The 26,849-nt window shown below is 40.9% G+C and overlaps 1 protein-coding gene across 2 annotated transcripts in view; it reads right to left on the minus strand.

Moving 5' to 3' along the window:
• The window catches only part of maml1 (mastermind-like transcriptional coactivator 1), a 38,485-nt gene that overhangs the window by 4,373 nt on the left and 7,263 nt on the right, over nt 1–26,849 (minus strand). The window contains exons 2-3 of one of the 2 annotated variants that reach the window (XM_056268940.1): nt 20,230–21,510; nt 7,391–7,579 (exon numbers count right to left, since the gene is read on the minus strand). In XM_056268940.1, coding sequence (XP_056124915.1) covers nt 7,391–7,579; nt 20,230–21,510 — 1,470 coding nt within the window. Of the gene's footprint in view, nt 1–7,390; nt 7,583–20,229; nt 21,511–26,849 lie in introns of both variants that reach the window. The other variant, XM_056268939.1, reaches the window with a different exon arrangement.

Here is a 26,849-nt window from a genome sequence, read left to right on the forward strand (position 1 = left end):
TTGTAGAATTATTGTTATTATTGATAAATGTACACTACCAGTCAAGAGTTTGGGGTCGGTAAGATTTTTAATGTTTCTTAAAGAAGGCTCTTCTGCTCACCAAGGCAGCACTTATTTGATAAAAAAAAAAAAAAAAAAAAAAATATTGTTACATATTACTCCAGTGTAAATCAGCTGTTTTCTATGTGAATATACAGTAAAGTGTAATTTATTCCTGTGATCAAAGCTGAATTTTCAGCATCATTACTCCAGTCTTCAGTGTCACATGATCCTCCAGAAATCACTCTAATATGAGGATCTGATGCTCAAGAAATATGTATGATTATTATCAGCGCTGAAAACTGTTATTTACATTTTTATTTCAGGATTGTTTGATGAATAGAAAGTTCAAAAGAACAGCCTTTATCTGAAATAAAGCTTTTGTAACATTATAAATGTCTTTACTGTCACTTCTGATCAATTTAATTAATCCTTGATGTATTGATTCTTTTAAATAAAATAAAAAATCTTACTGACCCCAAACTTAATGTAGTGTTTAACGTTACAAAAGCTTTATTTCAGATAAATGATGTTCTTCTGAACTTTCTATTCATCAAAGAATCTTGAAATACAAATATAAATAACTGTTTTCAACACTGATGATAATCATAAATGTTTCTTGAGCATCAGATCCTCATATTAGAGTGATTTCTGAAGGATCATGTGACACTGAAGACTGGAGTAATGATGCTGAAAATTCAGCTTTGGTCACAGGAATAAATTACACTTTACTATATATTCACATAGAAAACTGCTGATTTACACTGGAATAATAATATTTAACAATATTACTGTTTTTTTTAAATCAAATAAATGCAGCCTTGGTGAGCAGAAGAGCCTTCTTTAAAAATCATTAAATATATCGAGCTATGGTGGTGTATAGTGGAGCTATAGTGGAGCTATAGTGGTGTATAGCGGTGTATAGTGGAGCTATAGTGGTGTATAGTGGAGCTATAGTGGAGCTATAGTGGTGTATAGCGGTGTATAGTGGAGCTATAGTGGTGTATAGCGGTGTATAGTGGAGCTATAGTGGTGTATAGTGGAGCTATAGTGGTGTATAGTGGTGTATAGTGGAGCTATAGTGGTCTATAGCGGTGTATAGTGGAGCTATAGTGGTGTATAGCGGTGTATAGTGGTGTATAGTGGTGTATAGTGGAGCTATAGTGGAGCTATAGTGGTGTATAGCGGTGTATAGCGGTGTATAGTGGAGCTATAGTGGTGTATAGCGGTGTATAGTGGAGCTATAGTGGTGTATAGCAGTGTATAGTGGAGCTATAGTGGTGTATAGCGGTGTATAGTGGTGTACAGTGGAGCTATAGTGGTGTATAGTAGAGCTATAGTGGTGTATAGTAGAGCTATAGCGAGTGGTGTATAGCGGTGTATAGTGGAGCTATAGTGGTGTATAGCGGTGTATAGTGGAGCTATAGTGGTGTATAGTGGTGTATAGTGGAGCTATAGTGGTGTATAGCGGTGTATAGTGGAGCTATAGTGGTGTATAGCGGTGTATAGCGGTGTATAGTGGTGTATAGTGGAGCTATAGTGGTGTATAGTAGAGCTATAGTGGTGTATAGTAGAGCTATAGCGGTGTATAGTGGAGCTATAGTGGTGTATAGTGGAGCTATAGTGGTGTATAGTGGAGCTATAGTGGTGTATAGTGGAGCTATAGTGGAGCTATAGTGGTGTATAGTGGAGCTATAGTGGTGTATAGCGGAGCTATAGTGGTGTATAGCGGTGTATAGTGGAGCTATAGTGGTGTATAGTGGAGCTATAGTGGTGTATAGTGGTGCTATAGTGGTGTATAGTGGAGCTATAGTGGTGTATAGTGGAGCTATAGCGGTGTATAGTGGAGCTATAGTGGAGCTATAGTGGTGTATAGTGGAGCTATAGTGGTGTATAGTGGAGCTATAGTGGTGTATAGCGGTGTATAGTGGAGCTATAGTGGTGTATAGCGGTGTATAGTGGAGCTATAGTGGTGTATAGTGGTGTATAGTGGTGTATAGTGGAGCTATAGCGGTGTATAGTGGAGCTATAGTGGTGTATAGCGGTGTATAGTGGAGCTATAGTGGTGTATAGCAGTGTATAGTGGAGCTATAGTGGAGCTATAGTGGTGTATAGCGGTGTATAGCGGTGTATAGTGGAGCTATAGTGGTGTATAGTAGAGCTATAGTGGTGTATAGTAGAGCTATAGCGGTGTATAGTGGAGCTATAGTGGTGTATAGTGGAGCTATAGTGGTGTATAGTGGAGCTATAGTGGTGTATAGTGGAGCTATAGTGGTGTATAGCAGTGTATAGTGGAGCTATAGTGGTGTATAGTGGAGCTATAGTGGTGTATAGTGGTGTATAGTGGTGTATAGCGGTGTATAGTGGTGTATAGTGGAGCTATAGTGGTATATAGTGGTGTATAGTGGTGCATAGTGGAGCTATAGTGGTGTATAGTGGTGTATAGTGGAGCTATAGTGGTGTATAGTAGAGCTATAGCAGTGTATAGTGGAGCTATAGTGGTGTATAGTGGAGCCATAGTGGTGTATAGTGGAGCTATAGTGGTGTATAGTGGAGCTATAGTGGTGTATAGTGGAGCTATAGTGGTGTATAGTGGAGCTATAGTGGTGTATAGTGGAGCTATAGTGGAGCTATAGTGGTGTATAGTGGAGCTATAGTGGAGCTATAGTGGAGCTATAGTGGTGTATTGCGGTGTATAGTGGAGCTATAGTGGTGTATAGCAGTGTATAGTGGAGCTATAGTGGTGTATAGCGGTGTATAGTGGAGCTATAGTGGTGTATAGTGGAGCTATAGTGGTGTTATAGTGGTGTATAGTGGAGCTATAGTGGTGTATAGTGGAGCTATAGCGGTGTATAGTGGAGCTATAGCGGTGTATAGTGGAGCTATAGCGGTGTATAGTGGAGCTATAGTGGTGTATAGTGGAGCTATAGTGGTGTATAGTGGAGCTATAGTGGAGCTATAGTGGTGTATAGTGGAGTATGGTGGAGTATGGTGGAGTATAGTGGAGTATAGTGGAGCTATAGTGGTGTATAGCGGTGTATAGTGGAGCTATAGTGGTGTATAGTGGTGTATAGCGGTGTATAGTGGAGCTATAGTGGTGTATAGTGGAGCTATAGTGGTGTATAGTGGTGTATAGTGGAGCTATAGTGGTGTATAGCAGTGTATAGTGGAGCTATAGTGGTGTATAGCGGTGTATAGTGGAGCTATAGTGGTGTATAGCGGTGTATAGTTGAGCTATAGTGGAGCTATAGTGGTGTATAGCGGTGTATAGTGGTGTATAGTGGAGCTATAGTGGTGTATAGTAGAGCTATAGTGGTGTATAGTAGAGCTATAGCGGTGTATAGTGGAGCTATAGCGGTGTATAGTGGAGCTATAGTGGTGTATAGTGGAGCTATAGTGGTGTATAGCAGTGTATAGCAGTGTATAGTGGAGCTATAGTGGTGTATAGTGGTGTATAGCGGAGCTATAGTGGTATATAGTGGTGTATAGTGGTGCATAGTGGAGCTATAGTGGTGTATAGTGGAGCTATAGTGGTGTATAGTGGAGCTATAGCGGTGTATAGTGGAGCTTTAGTGGTGTATAGTGGAGCTATAGTGGAGCTATAGTGGTGTATAATGGAGCTATAGTGGAGCTATAGTGGAGCTATAGTGGTGTATAGTGGAGGTATAGTGGTGTATAGTGGTGTATAGCGGTGTATAGTGGAGCTATAGTGGTGTATAGTGGAGCTATAGTGGTGTATAGTGGAGCTATAGTGGTGTATAGTGGTGTATAGCGGTGTATAGTGGAGCTATAGTGGTGTATAGTAGAGCTATAGTGGTGTATAGTAGAGCTATAGCGGTGTATAGTGGAGCTATAGTGGTGTATAGTGGAGCTATAGTGGTGTATAGTGGAGCTATAGTGGTGTATAGTGGAGCTATAGTGGTGTATAGCAGTGTATAGTGGAGCTATAGTGGTGTATAGTGGAGCTATAGTGGTGTATAGTGGTGTATAGTGGTGTATAGCGGTGTATAGTGGTGTATAGTGGAGCTATAGTGGTATATAGTGGTGTATAGTGGTGCATAGTGGAGCTATAGTGGTGTATAGTGGTGTATAGTGGAGCTATAGTGGTGTATAGTAGAGCTATAGCAGTGTATAGTGGAGCTATAGTGGTGTATAGTGGAGCCATAGTGGTGTATAGTGGAGCTATAGTGGTGTATAGTGGAGCTATAGTGGTGTATAGTGGAGCTATAGTGGTGTATAGTGGAGCTATAGTGGTGTATAGTGGAGCTATAGTGGAGCTATAGTGGTGTATAGTGGAGCTATAGTGGAGTATAGTGGAGCTATAGTTGTGTATAGTGGAGCTATAGTGGTGTATAGCGGTGTATAGTGGAGCTATAGTGGTGTATAGTGGAGCTATAGTGGTGTATAGCGGTGTATAGTGGTGTATAGTGGAGCTATAGTGGAGCTATAGTGGTGTATAGTGGTGTATAGCGGTGTATAGTGGTGTATAGTGGAGCTATAGCGGTGTATAGTGGAGCTATAGTGGTGTATAGTGGAGCTATAGTGGTGTATAGCAGTGTATAGTGGAGCTATAGTGGTGTATAGTGGAGTTATAGTGGTGTATAGTGGAGCTATAGTGGTGTATAGTGGTTTATAGCGGTGTATAGCGGTGTATAGTGGAGCTATAGTGGTGTATAGTGGAGTGGTGTATAGTGGAGCTATAGTGGTGTATAGCGGTGTATAGTGGAGCTATAGTGGTGTATAGCTCAGTGGTGTATAGTGGAGCTATAGTGGTGTATAGTGGTGTATAGTGGTGTATAGTGGTGTATAGTGGAGCTATAGTGGAGCTATAGTGGAGCTATAGTGGTGTATAGTGGTGCTATAGTGGTGTATAGTGGAGCTATAGTGGTGTATAGTGGTGTAAAGTGGAGCTATAGTGGTGTATAGTGGAGCTATAGTGGTGTATAGTGGAGCTATAGTGGAGCTATAGTGGTGTATAGTGGAGCTATAGTGGTGTATAGTGGAGCTATAGTGGAGCTATAGTGGTGTATAGTGGTGTATAGTGGAGCTATAGTGGTGTATAGTGGTGTATTGTGGTGTATAGTGGTGTATAGTGGAGCTATAGTGGTGTATAGTGGTGTATAGCGGTGTATAGTGGTGTATAGTGGTGTATAGTGGAGCTATAGTGGAGCTATAGTGGTGTATAGTGGTGTATAGTGGAGCTATAGTGGTGTATAGCGGTGTATAGTGGAGCTATAGTGGTGTATAGCGGTGTATAGTGGAGCTATAGTGGTGTATAGCGGTGTATAGTTGAGCTATAGTGGAGCTATAGTGGTGTATAGCGGTGTATAGTGGAGCTATAGTGGTGTATAGTAGAGCTATAGTGGTGTATAGTAGAGCTATAGCGGTGTATAGTGGAGCTATAGCGGTGTATAGTGGAGCTATAGTGGTGTATAGTGGAGCTATAGTGGTGTATAGCAGTGTATAGTGGAGCTATAGTGGTGTATAGTGGAGCTATAGTGGAGCTATAGTGGTGTATAGTGGTGTATAGCGGTGTATAGTGGTGTATAGCGGTGTATAGTGGTGTATAGTGGAGCTATAGTGGAGCTATAGTGGTGTATAGTGGTGTATAGCGGTGTATAGTGGTGTATAGTGGAGCTATAGTGGTGTATAGTGGAGCTATAGCGGTGTATAGTGGAGCTATAGTGGAGCTATAGTGGTGTATAGCAGTGTATAGTGGAGCTATAGTGGTGTATAGCGGTGTATAGTGGAGCTATAGTGGTGTATAGTGGTTTATAGCGGTGTATAGCGGTGTATAGTGGAGCTATAGTGGTGTATAGTGGAGTGGTGTATAGTGGAGCTATAGTGGTGTATAGCGGTGTATAGTGGAGCTATAGTGGTGTATAGCTCAGTGGTGTATAGTGGAGCTATAGTGGTGTATAGTGGAGCTATAGTGGTGTATAGTGGTGTATAGTGGTGCTATAGTGGAGCTATAGTGGAGCTATAGTGGTGTATAGTGGAGCTATAGTGGTGTATAGTGGTGCTATAGTGGTGTATAGTGGAGCTATAGTGGTGTATAGTGGTGTAAAGTGGAGCTATAGTGGTGTATAGTGGAGCTATAGTGGTGTATAGTGGAGCTATAGTGGAGCTATAGTGGTGTATAGTGGAGCTATAGTGGTGTATAGTGGAGCTATAGTGGAGCTATAGTGGTGTATAGTGGTGTATAGTGGAGCTATAGTGGTGTATAGTGGTGTATTGTGGTGTATAGTGGAGCTATAGTGGTGCTATAGTGGTGTATAGTGGAGCTATAGTGGTGTATAGTGGTGTATAGTGGAGCTATAGTGGTGTATAGTGGAGCTATAGTGGTGTATAGCAGTGTATAGTGGAGCTATAGTGGTGTATAGTGGTGTATAGTGGAGCTATAGTGGTGTATAGCGGTGTATAGTGGAGCTATAGTGGTGTATAGTGGTTTATAGCGGTTTATAGCGGTGTATAGCGGTGTATAGTGGAGCTATAGTGGAGCTATAGTGGTGTATAGTGGAGCTATAGTGGTGTATAGTGGAGCTATAGTGGTGTATAGTGGAGCTATAGTGGTGTATAGTGGAGCTATAGTGGTGTATAGTGGAGCTATAGCGGTGTATAGTAGAGCTATAGCGGTGTATAGTGGTGTATAGCGGTGTATAGTGGTGTATAGTGGAGCTATAGTGGAGCTATAGTGGAGCTATAGTGGTGTATAGTGGTGTATAGTGTTGTATAGTGGAGCTATAGTGGTGTATAGCGGTGCTATAGTGGTGTATAGTGGAGCTATAGTGGTGTATAGTGGTGTATAGTGGAGCTATAGTGGTGTATAGTGGAGCTATAGTGGTGTATAGCGGTGCTATAGTGGTGTATAGTGGAGCTATAGTGGAGCTATAGTGGTGTATAGTGGAGCTATAGTGGTGTATAGTGGAGCTATAGTGGTGTATAGTGGAGCTATAGTGGTGTATAGTGGAGCTATAGTGGTGTATAGTGGTGTATAGCGGTGTATAGTAGAGCTATAGCGGTGTATAGTGGTGTATAGCGGTGTATAGTGGTGTTTAGTGGAGCTATAGTGGAGCTATAGTGGTGTATAGTGGAGCTATAGTGGTGTATAGCGGTGCTATAGTGGTGTATAGTGGAGCTATAGTGGTGTATAGTGGTGTATAGTGGAGCTATAGTGGTGTATAGTGGAGCTATAGTGGTGTATAGTGGAGCTATAGTGGTGTATAGTGGAGCTATAGTGGAGCTATAGTGGTGTATAGTGGAGCTATAGTGGTGTATAGTGGAGCTATAGTGGTGTATAGCGGTGCTATAGTGGTGTATAGTGGTGTATTGTGGGTAAGCGGTGCCGCACCTGCGCCTCGGCCATGATCTGCCTCTGCAGGAGCTGCTTCTGCTGCTGGCTCAGCATCTGCATCTGCTTCATGTAGGCCGCGCTACTGTGGCTCGCCGGCACACTGCTGATGCCGGTGCTGTTGGGCTGCGGAGGCATGCTGGTCCCCGGGCCCGGCACGTGCGCACTCGAGGGGTACGAGCCCGAGTCCTGCTGGGACACACACAGAGAGAGAGAGAGGCTTATTCAACACTACAGGAGCTTCAATCGCTGGACAACCAGAGAACTTATTTCATTCATTCATTTCTGTATCCAACCACACACTACTTTCATCTATATGGATGTCCTACTAAATGGGGGCGTATTACAGAAACTATCTTAAGTCTTAAAGGGGTCGTCAGATGCAAAATTCACTTTTATATGGTGTTTGCATATAAATGTGTTTTTGCAGTGTGTGGACACAACCAACATACAAAGAAAGAAAAAAAAATAATAATAATTTTAATCCTCAAAAAGCCAAAACACTCTTAATAAATCAAGCCGCTTGGATTTTCTGAGCAATATGATGTCATATTGCTCATGCTCCGCCCACGACCGCTGACGGACTGTCCCGTTTTAGCATATTTCCCGTATTAGCATATTTCCGCCCTCATCTATTTGTATACTGGCATCACTTTATGTGTCTTGTGTCGACACGCCCCACGGAAGAGAGGGGGGAGCTCAAATGAGCTCATTATCATTTAAAGAGACATGCACCTCATTACCTCATCATTTAAAGAGACATGCACCTCATTATCATTTAAAGAGACATGCACCTCATTATCATTTAAAGAGACATGCACCTCATTACCTCATTATCATTTAAAGAGACATGCACCTCATTATCATTTAAAGAGACATGCACCTCATTATCATTTAAAGAGACATGCACCTCATTACCTCATTATCATTTAAAGAGACATGCACCTCATTATCATTTAAAGAGACATGCACCTCATTATCATTTAAAGAGACATGCACCACATTACCTCATTATCATTTAAAGAGACATGCACCTCATTACCTCATCATTTAAAGAGACATGCACCACATTACCTCATTATCATTTAAAGAGACATGCACCTCATTATCATTTAAAGAGACATGCACCACATTACCTCATTATCATTTAAAGAGACATGCACCTCATTACCTCATCATTTAAAGAGACATGCACCACATTACCTCATTATCATTTAAAGAGACATGCACCTCATTACCTCATCATTTAAAGAGACATGCACCTCATTACCATTTAAAGAGACATGCACCTCATTATCATTTAAAGAGACATGCACCTCATTACCTCATTATCATTTAAAGAGACATGCACCACATTACCTCATTATCATTTAAAGAGACATGCACCACATTACCTCATTATTTAAAGAGACATGCACCTCATTATCATTTAAAGAGACATGCACCTCATTATCATTTAAAGAGACAAGAGGAATTTTAACCAAAGTATATTACAAACTTTACATGAAGACCCTAAACAATCATCCCAACTTGTGGAAAATAGGCATCCGACGACCCCTTTAAGTTAAGATCTGATAAGTTAATTTAGGATTTTCCACAAATTTGTATTACAGAAGCAAATCTTAGGTTGATTTAGGATTTTTATCCTATCTTACAAAATCTCATCTTTCTCTGTAGTTAGTTAGGAAATCGAGTTTGGTGATCAACTCTCAGGTCTGTTACCAAGCAACCAACAGCCTCTGTGAAGTAAAACGGAAAAACTCAGATAATAGAAATAACTGAGCTTAAAATGGAGAAACAAAGTAAGTGGTGCTTTTCATTAAGTGAAGTTTTGATTAACTTTCTGTAATGCGCCCGGTAAGCAAATGTAAAGCAGTTAAAGGTCCACTTGGGTCTAAAACCCAGAGTTCGACCTGAGACCAGAGCGGGATTGGGTCCAAGACTTCGACAAGTGCCTCAGAGACCGTTTGGGTCTGATATTAACACTTGTGCGTCAATTTAAAAAAAAAAGTTACACATAGATCCATACAAATGTGCAGCTTGGGAGCTCAGACTTAAGGTTGGACTCATTTTAAAGAAGACCCATGGTAGATTATTGTTGAAGTAAAAGTGAAACCAAAAAGAAAGTTATAGAGGTTTAAGATAATATAATATAAATATATATAATATAAAATAATGAAATTATGTTGACCTCTAAAACTGCTAGAAAATCAAAGTCATAAGTCGTGTTCCACAAATGAGCTTTCAGAGAGAGTGTGTTTGGGCGCAGTACCAGATCTTCCCCACTAGATGCAGCAAAACTCACTGTGTTTGGATCTGTGATTCGCAGTGGAGTTTCTCTCTCAAATATTACACACACACACACACACACACAATTGTTTTTATTACACACATACAAACCACACTCTGACATCCACACCAACACACAATTACAGCTGCAAAATTGATCCAATTAGCTCTATAATATGAAGCGAGTTTTTGCTTTATAGGCCAAACCTGAGAAAATGGCTCCATCTGAAAAATTATTTTAAAAAGTACACATTTAAATTTTGAAGCTTTGCCAGCAGATTTAAAGCCTACTAAGTAAGATTGCATCATTTTAAAGTTAAAGTGGGATTAAAAATTGCAGTTTCAATGGGGAGATTTTTGTCCTGAAGGTCCTGAGAGAAACTATTGTGTGTTACTAATGCAAAACAGATTTATATAAAAAAAAAAAAAAAAAAAAAAAAAAAAGTACAATTCCAATAAAAATACACATCTGTGCCAAAATGGATGCATTTATATGCATTAATAACAGGCAAAATGATAAAAAAAATTTACAGGAAAAGCTCTTTCTCCCTTTACAATCCGTAGAGCATAAAAGGATAATGGCCAGTAGAGGGCACACTTTGTATGTGATGTAAATAATATTAAAAACATTTTTACACACAACCAAAGAACATTTAACATATTTTGTTAATGTCTTGCACACAAGAAAATGACCCCACTGGTAACAGTTGATGGGCATACACCACTAACAAGAATGAGACTTGAGTGGGAGATATGAACACTGAAACTAGGCTGTAGGTGCACGTCGTATTCCCTGCTCCTCCATTACTAGGACACATTCCTGGGAGGTTTCGAGAGACTCCCCGTAATTAATGCAATCCACACCAGCTCATGTTTCAAACCTCTTTGAAATTCACTTTTAAACTCAAGCATCTGAACAGCACACCTCCTCTCCGACCCAAAGCGCTTCCTCAGCGCCGGACAGCAGAACACACACTAACAAGTCCGAAGATGGTTTAAAAATAAATGAGAGATGCCAGCGCTGGCAGACGCCCCTTTCACAACACTACACACACCAACTCTTACTCTAAGTGTGTGTGTGAGTAAGAGTTGGTGTGTGTAGAGAAAGTAAGAGTTGGTGTGTGTAGAGAAAGTAAGAGTTGGTGTGTGAAGAGAAAGAGTAAGAGTTGGTGTGTGTAGAGTAAGAGTAAGAGTTGGTGTGTGTAGAGTAAGAGTAAGAGTTGGTGTGTGTAGAGTAAGAGTAAGAGTTGGTGTGTGTAGAGTAAGAGTAAGAGTTGGTGTGTGTAGAGTAAGAGTAAGAGTTGGTGTGTGTAGAGTAAGAGTAAGAGTTGGTGTGTGTAGAGAAAGAGTAAGAGTTGGTGTGTGTAGAGTAAGAGTAAGAGTTGGTGTGTGTAGAGTAAGAGTAAGAGTTGGTGTGTGTAGAGTAAGAGTAAGAGTTGGTGTGTGTAGAGTAAGAGTAAGAGTTGGTGTGTGTAGAGTAAGAGTAAGAGTTGGTGTGTGTAGAGTAAGAGTAAGAGTTGGTGTGTGTAGAGTAAGAGTAAGAGTTGGTGTGTGTGGAGTAAGAGTAAGAGTTGGTGTGTGTAGAGTAAGAGTAGGTGTGTGTAGAGTAAGAGTAAGAGTTGGTGTGTGTGGAGTAAGAGTAAGAGTTGGTGTGTGTGGAGTAAGAGTAAGAGTTGGTGTGTGTGGAGTAAGAGTAAGAGTTGGTGTGTGTGTAGAGTAAGAGTTGGTGTGTGTAGAGTAAGAGTAAGAGTTGGTGTGTGTAGAGTAAGAGTAAGAGTTGGTGTGTGTAGAGTAAGAGTAAGAGTTGGTGTGTGTAGAGTAAGAGTAAGAGTTGGTGTGTGTAGAGTAAGAGTAAGAGTTGGTGTGTGTGGAGTAAGAGTAAGAGTTGGTGTGTGTAGAGTAAGAGTAGGTGTGTGTAGAGTCAGAGTTGGTGTGTGTAGAGTAAGAGTTGGTGTGTGTAGAGTAAGAGTAAGAGCTGGTGTGTGTAGAGTAAGAGTAAGAGTTGGTGTGTGTAGAGTAAGAGTTGGTGTGTGTAGAGTAAGAGTAAGAGTTGGTGTGTGTAGAGTAAGAGTTGGTGTGTGTAGAGTAAGAGTAAGAGTTGGTGTGTGTAGAGTAAGAGTAAGAGTTGGTGTGTGTAGAGTAAGAGTAGGTGTGTGTAGAGTAAGAGTAGGTGTGTGTAGAGTAAGAGTTGGTGTGTGTAGAGTAAGAGTAAGAGTTGGTGTGTGTAGAGTAAGAGTAAGAGTTGGTGTGTGTAGAGTAAGAGTAAGAGTTGGTGTGTGTAGAGTAAGAGTAAGAGTTGGTGTGTGTAGAGTAAGAGTAAGAGTTGGTGTGTGTAGAGTAAGAGTAGGTGTGTGTAGAGTCAGAGTTGGTGTGTGTAGAGTAAGAGTTGGTGTGTGTAGAGTAAGAGTTGGTGTGTAGAGTAAGAGTTGGTGTGTGTAGAGTAAGAGTTGGTGTGTGTGTAGAGTAAGAGTTGGTGTGTGTAGAGTAAGAGTTGGTGTGTAGAGTAAGAGTTGGTGTGTGTAGAGCAGGGGTTCTCAAAGTTTTGATAGGTGAGGGCCAATTTAGGAACCCAACATTGAACTGAGGGCCGCCAAAGTGACGGGGGAGAAAACGAAGAAAAAAAAACTGAAAAGAAAATCCCATTTGAAATTATTTTAATGACCAGGTTGCATCTCTACAGTTTACATTAGTTGCAATAAACACATTTTAATTCATAACTGAGGCTAAACCTGGCAAAACTTGTGAAAATTTTGGGGGGGAGAGAAATAAACTTTTAAAATAGAAGCTTACCAAACAAGTCATCATCATCATTCATTTCTATCATTGCTTGTCAGTCGCGTTTCCATTATTGCAGATTTGCATATTATTATCTATCTTTTTTAACCCGTAACTGAAAAACGAAAAATGAACAGTTGTTGTCTTTTTAAAACGCAAAGTTGAACAAAATTTTAATTTGAACTGGCTTCACCAACTGCTGCGCAAAAAAAGTAAATATCGACAGACTTTTTCAGATTTTTCTTTAAATGACTTTTTGAAAGCTGTCTTTAAAATATTCACTAAAATACTTTTTTAAATATTCACAAATTAATATGGAAAACATGTCGATTTTACTGGTTTTCTAAGGCCAAATTAGAACCTGGAATTTATATTTTTCCCGCAGTGATGAATGAGAAGAGCCATATAGCCTGTACGTGTCTGATCTAGCCTGATTTATAGGTGAGTTATAGGCTAATGATAATAAATGCGTCTGAAAAAACAGCGAGGCATTTTAATTGTTTATTAATAAACTATTGTTTTCTAAGTGTCGGCTAAAAACATATCTCCATCTCCGCTGTTAAGCAGATGCGCTTTTAGAGAGAAATCCACCTTTCATACGGATTACATAATCAGGTATTTGCTTTCGATTCGAGTTTGTTTGTTTAAAAGTGCACATTTTAAGCTTTAGCCTACATAGGCTATATTTTGTTTCAGTTCTCGCGCTCCAGTTCACGGAGATCATGAAAGCGCGTAGTAGCCTAGGCTACTGATTGTTTTATTTTATTTTACAAAAGCACGTTTTCTTGTTATGAGTTTACACAAATAAAAGTAGTTGCGAATAATGCATTATTATTTTCTGTATGACCAGAAATGATAGACTAGTTTAAGTTGTTTCCACTGTTGATAGGAAAATGCAAGTGTTCGCGCCCGCGAACATTTTGAAAGGTAATGGAAACACGGCTATTAATAAGCTTGACATTGTTAAGATTATTATTAAGTCACATTGAATATTGATTACTTGGTCAACATACCCTTTTAAATTGCAATGGGATTTGTGGTGCTGGTTTCGGTTGGCCACGATTCCTATTCCTGTGTAGACAACCACTGTTCCTGGTGGCCTTGGGAGTGAGGTCAAGTGCGATCGGTCGGTCGGACCATGTAATTACCGCTTATGCCTATGGATGCCGCTAAACACCACTAAACGGAGATATTCATTTTTTCAAAGCAATAGTTTTAACAGTTTTACAGATGTTATCGCGGGCCGCCAGAAATGTTTCGGCGGGCCGCCATTGGCCCGCGGGCCGCACTTTGAGAACCTATGGTGTAGAGTAAGAGTTGGTGTGTGTAGAGTAAGAGTAGGTGTGTGTAGAGTAAGAGTAGGTGTGTGTAGAGTAAGAGTTGGTGTGTGTGTAGAGTAAGAGTAAGAGTTGGTGTGTAGAGTAAGAGTTGGTGTGTGTAGAGTAAGAGTTGGTGTGTGTTGGTGTGTGTAGAGTAAGAGTTGGTGTGTGTAGAGTAAGAGTAGGTGTGTGTAGAGTAAGAGTAGGTGTGTGTAGAGTAAGAGTTGGTGTGTGTGTGTAGAGTAAGAGTAGGTGTGTGTAGAGTAAGAGTAGGTGTGTGTAGAGTAAGAGTTGGTGTGTGTAGGTGTGTGTAGAGTAAGAGTTGGTGTGTGTAGAGTAAGAGTTGGTGTGTGTAGATGTGTGTAGAGTAAGAGTTGGTGTGTGTAGAGTAAGAGTTGGTGTGTGTAGAGTAAGAGTTGGTGTGTGTAGAGTAAGAGTTGGTGTGTGTAGAGTAAGAGTTGGTGTGTGTAGAGTAAGAGTTGGTGTGTGTAGAGTAAGAGTTGGTGTGTAGAGTAAGAGTTGGTGTGTAGAGTAAGAGTTGGTGTGTGTAGAGAAAGTAAAGGCAAACGGGGTTAATGGTCTATATTTAAACCCAAGCGCTGAAGGAGGGGCTGATGTGAAACGCATGAAAGACGGCTTTGTGTCGTCCTCTCTCTCCCTCTCTCTCTGTCTGTCCTTTTCTCTGTTGACTCGTCTCAGCCCCCACCACAGTGTGTGTGTGTGTGTGTGTGTGTGTGTGTGTGTGTGTGTGTGTGTGTGTGTGTGTGTGGCTGTCTGCTCTCTGCTCCTTAGCAACCAGCTGCCTGACCCAGACACACTGATCAAGCCCGGGGCGCATGAGAACCAGACACACACACACACACACACACACACACACACGAGCTGGACAATATTAACCTGACTCCGCCAGATGGATTTGCTCCGCATATCCATCTGGAAACCTTCCGTTGAAGTAGTTTTGGTAAGGGGAGAAAATACTGGTTAGCTGATTGGCCTATGTTGGTGATAGACGGGCCAAATCAACCAATCAGATCAACGAAGCATATGACGTACTAACAGAGCGTATCTTTTCCTCTGAGAAAAGCCTCCAGAGCAGTGTTTTGCTCTTCTTTCAGTGAAGAAATACTCTGCAATTCCGATAAAACTTGCTCGATAGCCACGCTGATGCTAGTTTCATCCGCTGAAGCCGACATGTTCTTTAGACTGAACTGACGCGCTTCTCGTTGCGTCACACCTCAACCCGCCTCAAAGCCAACGCTGATTGGACGTTCGTTTGGTGAACTGCTCCCAAATTTTCTTTAACGGAAAGTATCCAGACTGATCTGCGAGTGAAACCTTGAAAGCTCGCGAGATCAGGATGGTCTCACGAGGCTAGGACAATATACCCTCTCTACACATTTCTATTATATTATGCACTGTCGTTTTGCTAAAGACAGTCAAAATTGCTACGATTTAGTTTCTTTAAGACTCATGCACGATAAAGTCCCCATAGAATCACATCCAGGGCTCGACATACAAAACATATGACAGTTCAACAAACAAGTAATTAATATTAAGTTTACATTACATTTTAGTTGCAATATTGACAGGAACTATTTTCGCTGCTGAAATAGAACAAAATCAAACAAAGATCACAGCGCATCTCACAGCAACACTCAACCGCGTTTCATTAGCGATTCGTTCAAAGCACTGAATGATTCGGTAGAGTCAAAGATTCAATGACCCATTCACAAACAATGTCTCATTCCTGAACGAATCAGCCGTTTGAACGAATCGTTTGAATAAATGACTCAATGACTCGCTCATTAAAACGGGCGTCTGCCGCCTCCTACTGGCGGTTTAGTGTTACATGTTTAAAAGTATCATTCTTTCCAACATTTCTTATTTGTATATTAAAAAAATAACTCAAAACAATCTCATAACATTATTTAATGCAGTTGTAATTTATTTAATTTGATTTGTAACAACCCTAGTGTCTTATTATTCTAATTTACCTCATTCATCTTTCATTTTAAATTGTTAAATTTGATCAGGCATATATATATAAAAAGATTTGTGGCGGGTTCGGGTGGCGGGGGTTAAAGTTAAAGTAAAGTATCAAAAATATGCAGATTTAAAATGTGTCAAAGCTGAGTGATACGAATATTGCTTCAGAATAAATTAAAGCACATAAATAAAGGCTTAATGTCGAGCCCTGACATTATTGTTTTAAACTCATGTTCCTGGTAATCTCGACTCGACTTGCAGCATCTCTTCTCTTCTCTGATGATGAGGGCGGGGCTATAACCTGTCACTCACATGAGATCAGCCAATAGCAAACCACAACCATCCAATCAATTCCCCACAGACACAATCAAGCCCCGCCCACATGTGTTCTTGTTCCTGAAGCGTTTCACTCGATATACGACACAACAGAGGAGAAAAGACCAGCACAACTTCCCTTTCATGAAGACTTTAAGACAGATGTCTAAATTGACTTTCGCAAAGCCCCGCCCCCTTTAGTTACTGTTGCTATGTCCGACAAGCCACGCCTCTCTCTCTCACACACACCATGTTCTCACGCAGTGAAACACACACTGACACAGGACAGACCAGATTATTTCTGATATGAAACAAAGTCTCAACTTTCAAATTTGGTCATTTTTTAAACAAATGTAAACAATAAATACCGTTTTGCGGCTGTTTAATGTGTCTGACAGATCGCTCAGTTAAAGCGTCTCGTGAACCGATCATCTCTTCCTTCTAGTTCATTACAGCATCAGATAAACATGACTGAACATCAGAAGGAATGCTGTTATAACCGTGACGTCAGGACACCGTTTCTCAAGTTCAAATCCTCCAACATTAGTCTACTAGCTCTCCTGACTGCTTTGACGGACAAAAATGTCGGATTATGATTGGTCAGATCGCCTGTCAATCAAACTCCCTGCGACGTCAATTGAGTTTCCGATTAACCTTAGTGTGTTCTGTTTCATTGTGCTACTGATTCAACAGTGAGCTTGCGTTATCATTCACACAAAGCACATCCAGATTTGTATTTGCATCTTTAATTCATTCGAACATCCGCGTTCACTTTCTTTTTCCTCTCTGTACAGCAATTATATGGATGAAGTATCTTACAAAACGTCTTATTTGTAGTTATAATCAGCTACGTCTGCGCTGAGGGGAGTTATATTTATCCCTCAGACACTCCCTTCTGCCACAGTTATCTCCAAGGTTAGCGGATGAGGAGTGTCCACCAGCTATTCGGCTCATAAAGGGCTTTAGTGTGTGTTTCCAGGTCTTTGACTGAGGGAATAAATGTAGCATCCACTTCAAGTGCACTGTAAAGCAATACTACGCTTGGAAATGTCATTAATTAAGAGAAATAGTTGTTCTTCTCCCAGCACAAGACGGGCTGGGTGTGAGTGACTGGATTGTCAAGGACATCCCTGAACAACTCTCCTTTCTTTCACTTTTACACTTTCACACTGTCTAATCTGAGCGCCTCATTTCCACTGTGGCTATGCAGAAAGACTGTAATAACAACAAGTTATTGTATTGCAAAGACATTCAGACATTTGTACGCGTCACTCTGAATATTCACAATCATTTTGCATGGATTTATAACACTAGGACCAAACAATAACATTTGACCTACTCTGCTTGAACACGTGAGTTTCAGTGATTAGTAACCACTCATTATTGCGAATCATGATGGGGCATTTCTAGCACAGTGACGTGAGTCTCAGCAAAAGCAGATGAAAGGCAGGAACAAGCTCTGACACGATCACACACGTGACCGAGATCTGGCAAACAGAAGAGCCCTTTCTGTGAACGCCGGCAGATCTGACATGAATCTCACGCCACACGTGCTGTACGCGCACCGCAGCAGAAGCACACGCGTAACAACTTTCCCAGCAATCTACAGCACTGTTGTACGGTAGGGGGCGCTGTTACACGCCTTCTGAAAGAGGACTGGATCTCCGGATCAAAACACAGGAGAAGAAGCAGAAACAAGCGAGAGAAGCACTGCTAAAATAACGTGATCATCGAACACTGAACTGCCTAATGTTACTGAATGAAATGTTGAACATGAAGAGGAAACGACTGAAGCGTTGAGGTGTTGATGGACTCGATCGACTACATCTGCGTTTATGATCAGAGCTCAATCCCATCTAGACGTAGTCTTTGACAAAAATGCGATTTTCTCAGCTTTTTGTTCAAAATGTTGCTTTTTTAATGAAACTTACCCACATTCAAGTGTTGATTAAAAATAAATAAAAAAGAATGCATGCAGCTTGAATAAAATGTTTAAAAGCAGAGGCTCTATTGTTTCTTTTTATATATTGCACGTTCAGATACTCGTACAACAACATATTCTGGGGGGCATGAAAGTTGTGTGAAAATGATCAAGAATGCTGCCGGTGGGGAAAGAGTTAATAACTAAACACTGAATCTTAAGTCAACATGTAGTTAAAAATACATATTGAGATTTGTCAGAAGTATTTTTAAATAAACCAGTGAATGAAATATGATACTTTTGTGTGTTTAGTATTTCTAAAGTTAGGGTCATTACTGGATTGCATTTATGCCTCCTCTAAATACATTGTGAAAAGTCTGTGTACATAATTTTTATATTAAAAATGATTTCATCATTTGGACAATAAACTGCATTTTCTTCCCCAAAAACTAAAATAACTTATTAAATTAAAGAACATTAATTGACACATGCTACCACTATTTAAAGGATTAGTTCCCCATCGTTTACGTTCCCTGATGATTTTCTTCATGGATTTTTTTATTCAGTAAAAAAGTGTTACTGCGAGTATTATTGTTGCTTGTTCATCAGTGTGTCAGTGTTTTATTCGCTGACTTCAGCAGCTTCTCATCATGAAGAACAACAGTGACGAAACGCATGTGTCCGCTCAGGGCCACCGTAGAAACGTGTGTGTGTAAGCGGACCCGCGGTGTGTGTAGAGAGAAATGCCTCGTTCTAAGCTAATAAACACATAACGCTTCATTATGTAAGCTCTTTATACACCACTGAACACATAGTTATGTTTATGATATTGCATTCGGTCAACAGATCCTCCTAAATATCACACACTGCATCTTTAATCTAAACCCTGTCTGTGAAATCAGGCCGATGTCAATCAAGGTCTTGTGAAGAGATATAGTTGGTTTATATCTTGAATAGATTTAAATTAGTAATTTATTCACATATAAACATACATAGAGCGCATTGATTTAGATGTAAATAAAAGCCTAAATGAAATCCGTTCCTCACATCTCTTCAGAAGATTTGGATTAAACTGCTTGAATGCCTTTATGACCTTTTTTAATCTTCTAAGTTACCTAGACTTGAAGGGACAGAAATCTCTCAGGCTTCATTATAAACAACATCTTAAAAGATTTGTTCACTTCAGATTTAAAATTTCCTCACCTCCTCCATGCCATCCAAGATGTTCTTGTGTTTCTTTCTTCAGTGGAAAAGAAATGAAGGTTTTTGAGGAACACACTCCAGGATGTTTCTCCATATAGTGACTTCAATGGGGTCCAACGGGTCGAAGGTCCAGATGTGAGTTTCAGTGCAGCTTCAAAGTCTCGACACGATCCAGCCGAGGAATAAGAGTCTGATCTAGACAAACCAGCCGACATTTATAACACAATACACATTTATATACTTTTATCCACTAATGCTGGTCTTGCACTCGCTGTGATGCGACACACATTACGTGATCAGGGTGAAAGGTCAAGCGTGACGTAGGTGTAAGAACAGACCCAGTGTTTACAGAGCCAACCTGCAAAGACTAAGTCAAACGCTATTTACAAAAATGTATAAAATAAAAAGTAAAACAACGATGTCAGAAGTTGGAGGAGAAATTGAGAGTTTTTCGCCCTTCCCTTCATTTATAAACCGGAACACGCTTGACCTTTCAGCCTGATCGCGTAATGTGTGTCGCATCACAGCGAGTGCAAGACCAGCATTAGTGGATTAAAGTATATAAATGTGTATTTTGTTATAAATGTCGGCTGGTTTGTCTAGATCAGACTCTTATTCCTCGGCTGGATCGTGTCGAGACTCTGAAGCTGCACTGAAACTCACATCTGGACCTTCGACCCGTTGGACCCCATTGAAGACACTATATGGAGAAACATCCTGGAGTGCTTTCCTCAAAAACCTTCATTTCTTTTCCACTGAAGAAAGAAACACAAGAACATCTTAGATAACGTGGGAGCAAGTAAATCGTCAGGAAATTTTAAATCTGAAGGTTTGGAACGACACGAGGAAGAAGGTAAACGGAAGAGTTTCATGTTTGTGTGAACGATCTCTTTAAAACCCCAGGTAAGATGCTACAGATGTGAGGCCTTCAGTGGGTCTTACCGTTACAGAGCGTTTGGGTTAGGAACGACACAAGGGTAGACTCGTGTTTGTGTGAGCTAAACTAGGTTGAGGTGTTAAAGGGGTCTCACCGGAGCGTGCTGTAGGTGTGCTGGCCTGAAGCTCATGCCGGCTGGCCTCGGCTTCTGCATCTGCTGGTGCCGCATCAGGTTCAGGATGGCCTGGCTCTGCTTGCTCTGGCTCTGTGCGGTCGCAGGACCCCGGGGAGCCCCGGACGCCACCGCCTCGTAATGGGACAGGGGTTTAGTGTTGCTGTAGTCCAACATGGCCGCCTGGGCCGCGGGGTTGGGCGCGTGGCTGAGCATGGGCTGCATGTAGCCGGCCGGAGCGCCCGCTTTAGGAGAGCCCTTGTTCGGCATGAGCATGGCCTTGGGGTTCGGGAAGTCTTGCGGGTACAGAGAAGGACTCGTCGGCTTCTCGAGCCTAAACGTCCCACTCATCTGACTTTGGTTGGGGGGATTTTGGGGCCATGATGTTGAGTGGTTTGGTTGCGGGTGGAATTTCGGCGTTTGCGACTGTGGTTTTTGTTGCGTTGGCGGCGGAGGCTTCTGAACCACGTGTTGCTGGCTCTGTAATATGGCTCTCTGCTGTTCGCGTGCCGCTAACTGTTGGAGCTGCTGCGCGGGGGACAGGTCTTTAGGCGGGACGGGGAGCATGTGGTTTGGGATTTGTCTGGTGGGCTGTTGCACAGGCGATGTGGCCGGAGCCGACACAGGAGAGCTGGTGTGAAGTGGAGGTCCAGATGAGGTGGGTCTCACCTGAGGGGAACCGTTGCAGGACTCCTGGTCGAACGCGGGGGAGAACTCAGTCTTTACGTTGGCTAGATCCGGTGGGATTAAGCTCTGAGCTGCACCGGACGTGAGCTCCGGGTCTTTGCGGTCACCGAAACTGACGCTGAAGAGCTCTTGTATGTCCTCGTAGGGTACGGAGCGATTAAACTCCTCCATGATCTCACTCCAGTCCTGGTCGTCCAGGTTGAGGTCGGGGAAAAGGCTGTTGCTCCCGGTTGTCCCCCCTGAGGGGAGAATGCAGGGTAATATATCGTCCACCGGCTCCTGCTTCATCTCTTTTAGCAAGCGGAAATCTGAGTCCGAGCCGCGAGACGCACCACTATCGGCGATGCCGGCTTCGTTGTGCTCCGCTCTGTGGTTCCCATTGGCCATCACATTATGTTTAGTGTCCATTGGTGAGAGAGGAGGCACTGTGCCGTTCGAGACCCCGTTACGAGCCCCGAGTGTGTCCTCAACACAGCTCTTCTTCTTGGGCGGGTAGCCGTCGCTGAAGCCGTTGACCGGTTCACGGGCGAGAGGCGAACCAGCGCTCTCCAACTTCCTCTTCACCGTCTCCTGTAACTGCACACAGAAGACAGAACAAATCATGCATTAGATTTCATGCAATATCAATATTTATTTTCACAGCATTCATGTTTAAATATGGACCCGTTTAGTTATAATTACATCATATATGATTTAAAGTTAAAAATAATAATGTGTTAGGCGTGCACTGTAAGTGACAAACAAAAAGAGTTCAATCGTTAAATCACAATTAAGGGTTCGTACAGACACTGTAAAATGAAATTCAAAGACTTTAAGGACTACTTTTTGGTTTTCAAGGACTACAATCAGAGATATCACTTATCAAACAATATCATTATTATCTTTCAAATAAAAAAAAACAAACAAAGAGATAAACAAAAATAAACTAATAAAGCAAAATGGTACAAATATAGTGCAACACAAGCAATGACTGATTACTTTAAACATTGAAAGGGAACTATGACAAAGATATCATTATTCTTATTCAAAAACTGATTTTTTTCACCCATGAACATATGATTGACCTGAAGAATGAAAGATGTATCATATACTTGGATAAAGGCATTTTGCATGGCTATGAGTGTGATATTGTTCATATAAATATCCATATCAGACGAGTTACAGCATTGATTTTGTGTGAAAAGATTATTTTATCAACACAATTAAACACTAATATCATATTGTCTTTCAATAATTCAAGCACTTTTTAAGTACCGTTTCATAAATATGCAACATCTCGCTTTTAAAAGATGACGTGCAATTTTTCTAACTAAAAGGTCAAATTTCACGTGGACAAAGAATGCTGCTGTTCTACGACGTACATTAATGATAATTAAAAACTCGTTTCACAACAGTTCACTTAAACAAGCAGACGGTTGGGAATGAATCATGCTCGTAACACTGAGACGCCCGTGTGCTGTATTGGTTGAGTTCAGAGTACAATCTTGAACTTTTTCCTAAACTTTAACTTAATTTATATAACTTTATCCTCCAGATTAAAAAAAAAAAATCTTTGTAAATCAATATTATATAACTTGCATTATATGTCAAAGTGTGTTTTTCAATACTTAAGACTGGATGGTACCAAGTAGGGGTGGTAATCTTTTGGTACCTCACGATTCGAAGCGATTCTTGAGGTCACGATTCAATTTAAAAACAATTCTCGATTTTGAATCAAATTTCGATTCGATATGTGCTTTTTGATTGTAGTTTAGTGTTTTGTGTTGCTTTTCTTATGTGACTGCGGTAGACCGTTTAATAGCTCTAGAAGAACAATCCTACTGAATTACATGTGAACCTGGAAATTTATTTAGTTTTTCTTCCCATTTTAGTCAACCCAATATTATATAACTAATGTCCTTTAAGCTGACTGCAATCATAATGTACAATCAATACAAAAATAGGAGCAAAGAAGCAAATTACAAACAATAGGACAAATACAATAGAAAAAAAATATATATACAAATTAAATAAAGTTTTTCAGGTACAGTAGAATAGGTTTATTTAACATGTAGTAAGAAATACTACCGAAATTTAATAATCAAATGTAAAATTAAAAAGTCTTCCCTGTACGAATTAAATATAAATTGATTCATATTAAAGATAAAAAAGTGATTCAGTCAAAAGCAGTGTGTTTTTATTAATGTTAGTGAAAGTGAAGGCCACAGTTTATGAGGCTGCTGTCCCTTTAAGACTGAATGCACCGATCTAATATACTGTTACACATCCGAATTCCTCCCATTTGTTTTCGTTCGCGTAGGACATACAGACTCTGTTTACACTGAATACTCCACATAATGTGCACTTTGACATAACCGTGTGTGTATCTGTGAAAGGGTAATGAATGTGCGATCGCATGTGAGAGACATGTGCTGCCTTATTGTGAATAACTGTAAGAAACGTTTAGTACTACGAAGTTAAAGAAGTGTAACACTTTAGAAAATAGATTTTTTAAATTTATGAATTGATACAATTCGGTAGAAGATAGAATCGCGATTCATATATGAATAGATTTTTAATATAGGGCTCAAAGATTTCAGTCTTTCATTTGCTTCATCTGTGTGTCCGTCCGCGCGAGCACCGCCTTCAGTCCTTGTTCACGGCTTATTGTGATTAACCTCAATAACTTTAAAGGGGGGGTTGATTATGATTTCACTTTTCTAGCTTTAGTTAGTGTGTAATGTTGCTGTTTGAGCATAAACATCTGGAAAGTTACAACGCTCAAAGTTCAAAGAAAAGCAAATTTGCTTTTACAGGCGACATCACTAACCCTAAAATTTACATAAACCCCGCCCCCGGGAACGTGATTTATAGATTATCATGACAGAATATGCTAATCAATGACTAGAAGATCGTTAACTCCACATCAGCAACATAAATTCATCAACTAACCATTCTACATGTCACCTCTTCTTGAGTCTCTCCATCTTTGTCTGACTCCGGTTTGAACATAAAAGGCTAAACGTTTTCGAAGTTCAGGACAGGAGCTCTTGAAGCTCCGCCCCCTGTGCCGGGAGCAGCAGCTCATTTGCATTTAAAGGGACAGACACAAAACGGTGTGTTTTTGCTCACCCTCTAAAAGTGACAACTTTAACATGCTATATAAAAATATCTGTGGGGTATTTGAGCTAAAACTTCACAAACACACTCTGGGGACATCAGAGACTTATTTTACATCTTGTGAAAAGGGCATTATACCACCCCTTTAAGAAACTTTAAGTAGTACTGCAAAGTTAAAGAGGTGTAATGCTTTAGAGAATCGATTTTTTAAATTTGTGAATCGATGCAATATGTAGAAGATAGAAGCAATATTCATATATGAATCGATTTTTTCCCCTCACCCCCACAAACACCCCTCTGACATCCACACCAACACACACACACACACACTTTATCCAATTGGCTCTATAATATGCATAAGCAGAAAACAGGAATAAAGAGAGTTTTTGCTTTATAGGCCAAACCTGAGAAAATGGCTCCAACTGGGAAAAAAAAAGAAAAAAAGTAAAATTTTAATTTTGAAGACTTGCCAACAGCTTTAAAGCCTATTAACTAAGATTGCATCATTTTATAGTTAAACGGCTCAGGGATTAAAAATTGCAGTTTTAATGGGTTTCAATGGGGAGATTTTTGTCCTGAAGGTCCTGAGAGGAACTATTGTGTGTTACTAGTGTAAAATAGATTTATTAATTCCAATGAAATACACACCTGTGCCTAAATGTGTGCAGCTGACATTAACACAGGTGAAACTGAAAAAGGCAAAAACGTGGGTTAAAAGTGTGCACCGTTGGATAGGAACAGAATGAGGTCTGAACACATTTAACCCGTTGGAACAGACGTGAGCGGTGCGGATCGGTGCTGGCCGTCTGATGTCACACACACACACACACACACACCCCCGCACCCCCCAGTTTCTGAACCTGTAAAACTGGTCTCGGCTAGTCGCTTCTGAGACGACCTCGCTGGGCGCCACACCCACGAAACGTCCTTTTAAACATGCTAAAACTCTTCCCAAAGCAATTTTCTGCCAACATGCGTTTCTTAATCTCTCGTGCGCTTACTTTCCCTCGGTCTTCAAGCCTCCCCCGCAAGCTTGAGTCTAATTACCATGTGTGTGAGTGCAGATCCCACAACAAAAGAGCCAGCGCTCGGCCCGCGGGAGTGTGCCGAATTCCTGCCCATGCGCGGCTCAGACGCGGCTCGCCTTTGATGCTCTGCCTCGCACAATGAACAACCCCCCCCAGCGCTCGGTTCTGGCCCGAGGGCGTTTGAGCACCGAGATCAATATTACAGCACTGACTCGGGTCACCACACTCTTTGCGGTTACAGCTACTTCACAAACAAGGGGCAAAGTCCAACAAGAGTTTAACATCCTTTCCAAAAGGTAGTAATTAGTGCTTTAATGGTTTGAGAGCAGCCAAAAATCTGCAAGTGCAATTCAAACCAGCTGTTTATTTATTAGTGCGCTTTGCCAAGACAAAGCAGCACTAACTGGAAGTACGCTTTCTTAGCTTTACACCCGTTTAATGACAGAATTCGGACAGCTGGAGGTCATTGAATTTTCTAAACAATGTAGAAAATTATTAAATATCTGATAATATATTTTAAAAAAAGAAGAAAACTTGAGGAAAACAGAAGCTGTGAAAGGCCAGTGCTGAACAGGGAGTTATGTTGAGTTATACTGTGGGGAAGGGGAACATCTAGATGCACTACAGTTCGCCACAAAGCCTTATGATTGAGATTCACTTTATTAACACTTGCTTGTTAAAAACAGCAGCCCATCTGTGAGAAGCTACATCAAGACATCTGCAGTTGGGGTGGGTGACCAAAAAAAGAAAAGAAAATGAAGACGCTGTCAACACTTCGCCCTCGCACGGTTACAAATGATGTGATTTTCTTTCTTCCATGGTAATTCGTGCAATTTACCTTTTACCCGTTGTATGGAAAGTGCGTCTTGTGTTCAACTGAAGGAAAAAGTCTAGGGATGCACGATATCGGCCGATTTATGTTCATTTTTAATGTTATCGGCCCAATAATAAAATTTGGCTGATATATTAAAGTATGTATTATGTCCTTCAGCTGAGACTCTTCAGATGCGCACTGATCAACATGATGGGTTTGAGCTGCTTGAAATAAGATTGGAATCATTAAAAAAAAAGGAAAGTACGGTTCAGTGCAACGCAAGTCATATCGGCTACATACAACTATAATGAGAACATGATATATAATGTGTTTGGGACAATGGTGAGACTGTTGTTTTTGTAATCAGGCTCTGAAAAATGATATACAAATGTGTAATCAAATTTATCGGCCAATATATCGGTTATCAGCTTTCATAAATAAAGAATTATCGGTTATCGGCCAAAATTTTCATATCGGTGCATCTCTAAAAAAATAAATAAATCATATATAGTCAAATGTTCCTAACAACATGAGTAAGTTATAGGAATATTTCACTCAAAAAAGTGAAAACTCTACGACTTAAGTGGGCCGAGGAAAGGCACGTGAGCACCAGGCTGTAAGAGCACGAACCGTGGTGCTCGAGGGCGAGGGTCCGGTGTGCTGGAGAAGCACACACACAGCTGTCCAGAGGCCTTGGGGAACAATAGTGAGTCAGTGGTGTGTGTGAGCAGGGGGAAGGGTGTGTGTGAGCAGACCTGAGTCATCCTAAACACCGATCCCATCAGCACGGCCGTCCCAGAACTGCTGCCATGATAACTTATACAGCCTTCATGCCAAACAAGCTCGACACTCGTCTGACGCGAGCAGAACCTGGAGGCCGGAGAATAAAACCCTTCCTGACCTCCGCATAACACACACCGTACAGCCACACACGGCTGCATTTATAGCCAGATCGTGTGAAGAGAATAAGAGTG

The sequence above is a fragment of the Rhinichthys klamathensis genome, unplaced genomic scaffold (genome assembly GCF_029890125.1).
Source record: "Rhinichthys klamathensis goyatoka isolate OS25496 unplaced genomic scaffold, OSU_Roscu_1.1 h1tg000278l_1, whole genome shotgun sequence".
NCBI classification, from domain to species: domain Eukaryota; kingdom Metazoa; phylum Chordata; class Actinopteri; order Cypriniformes; family Leuciscidae; genus Rhinichthys; species Rhinichthys klamathensis.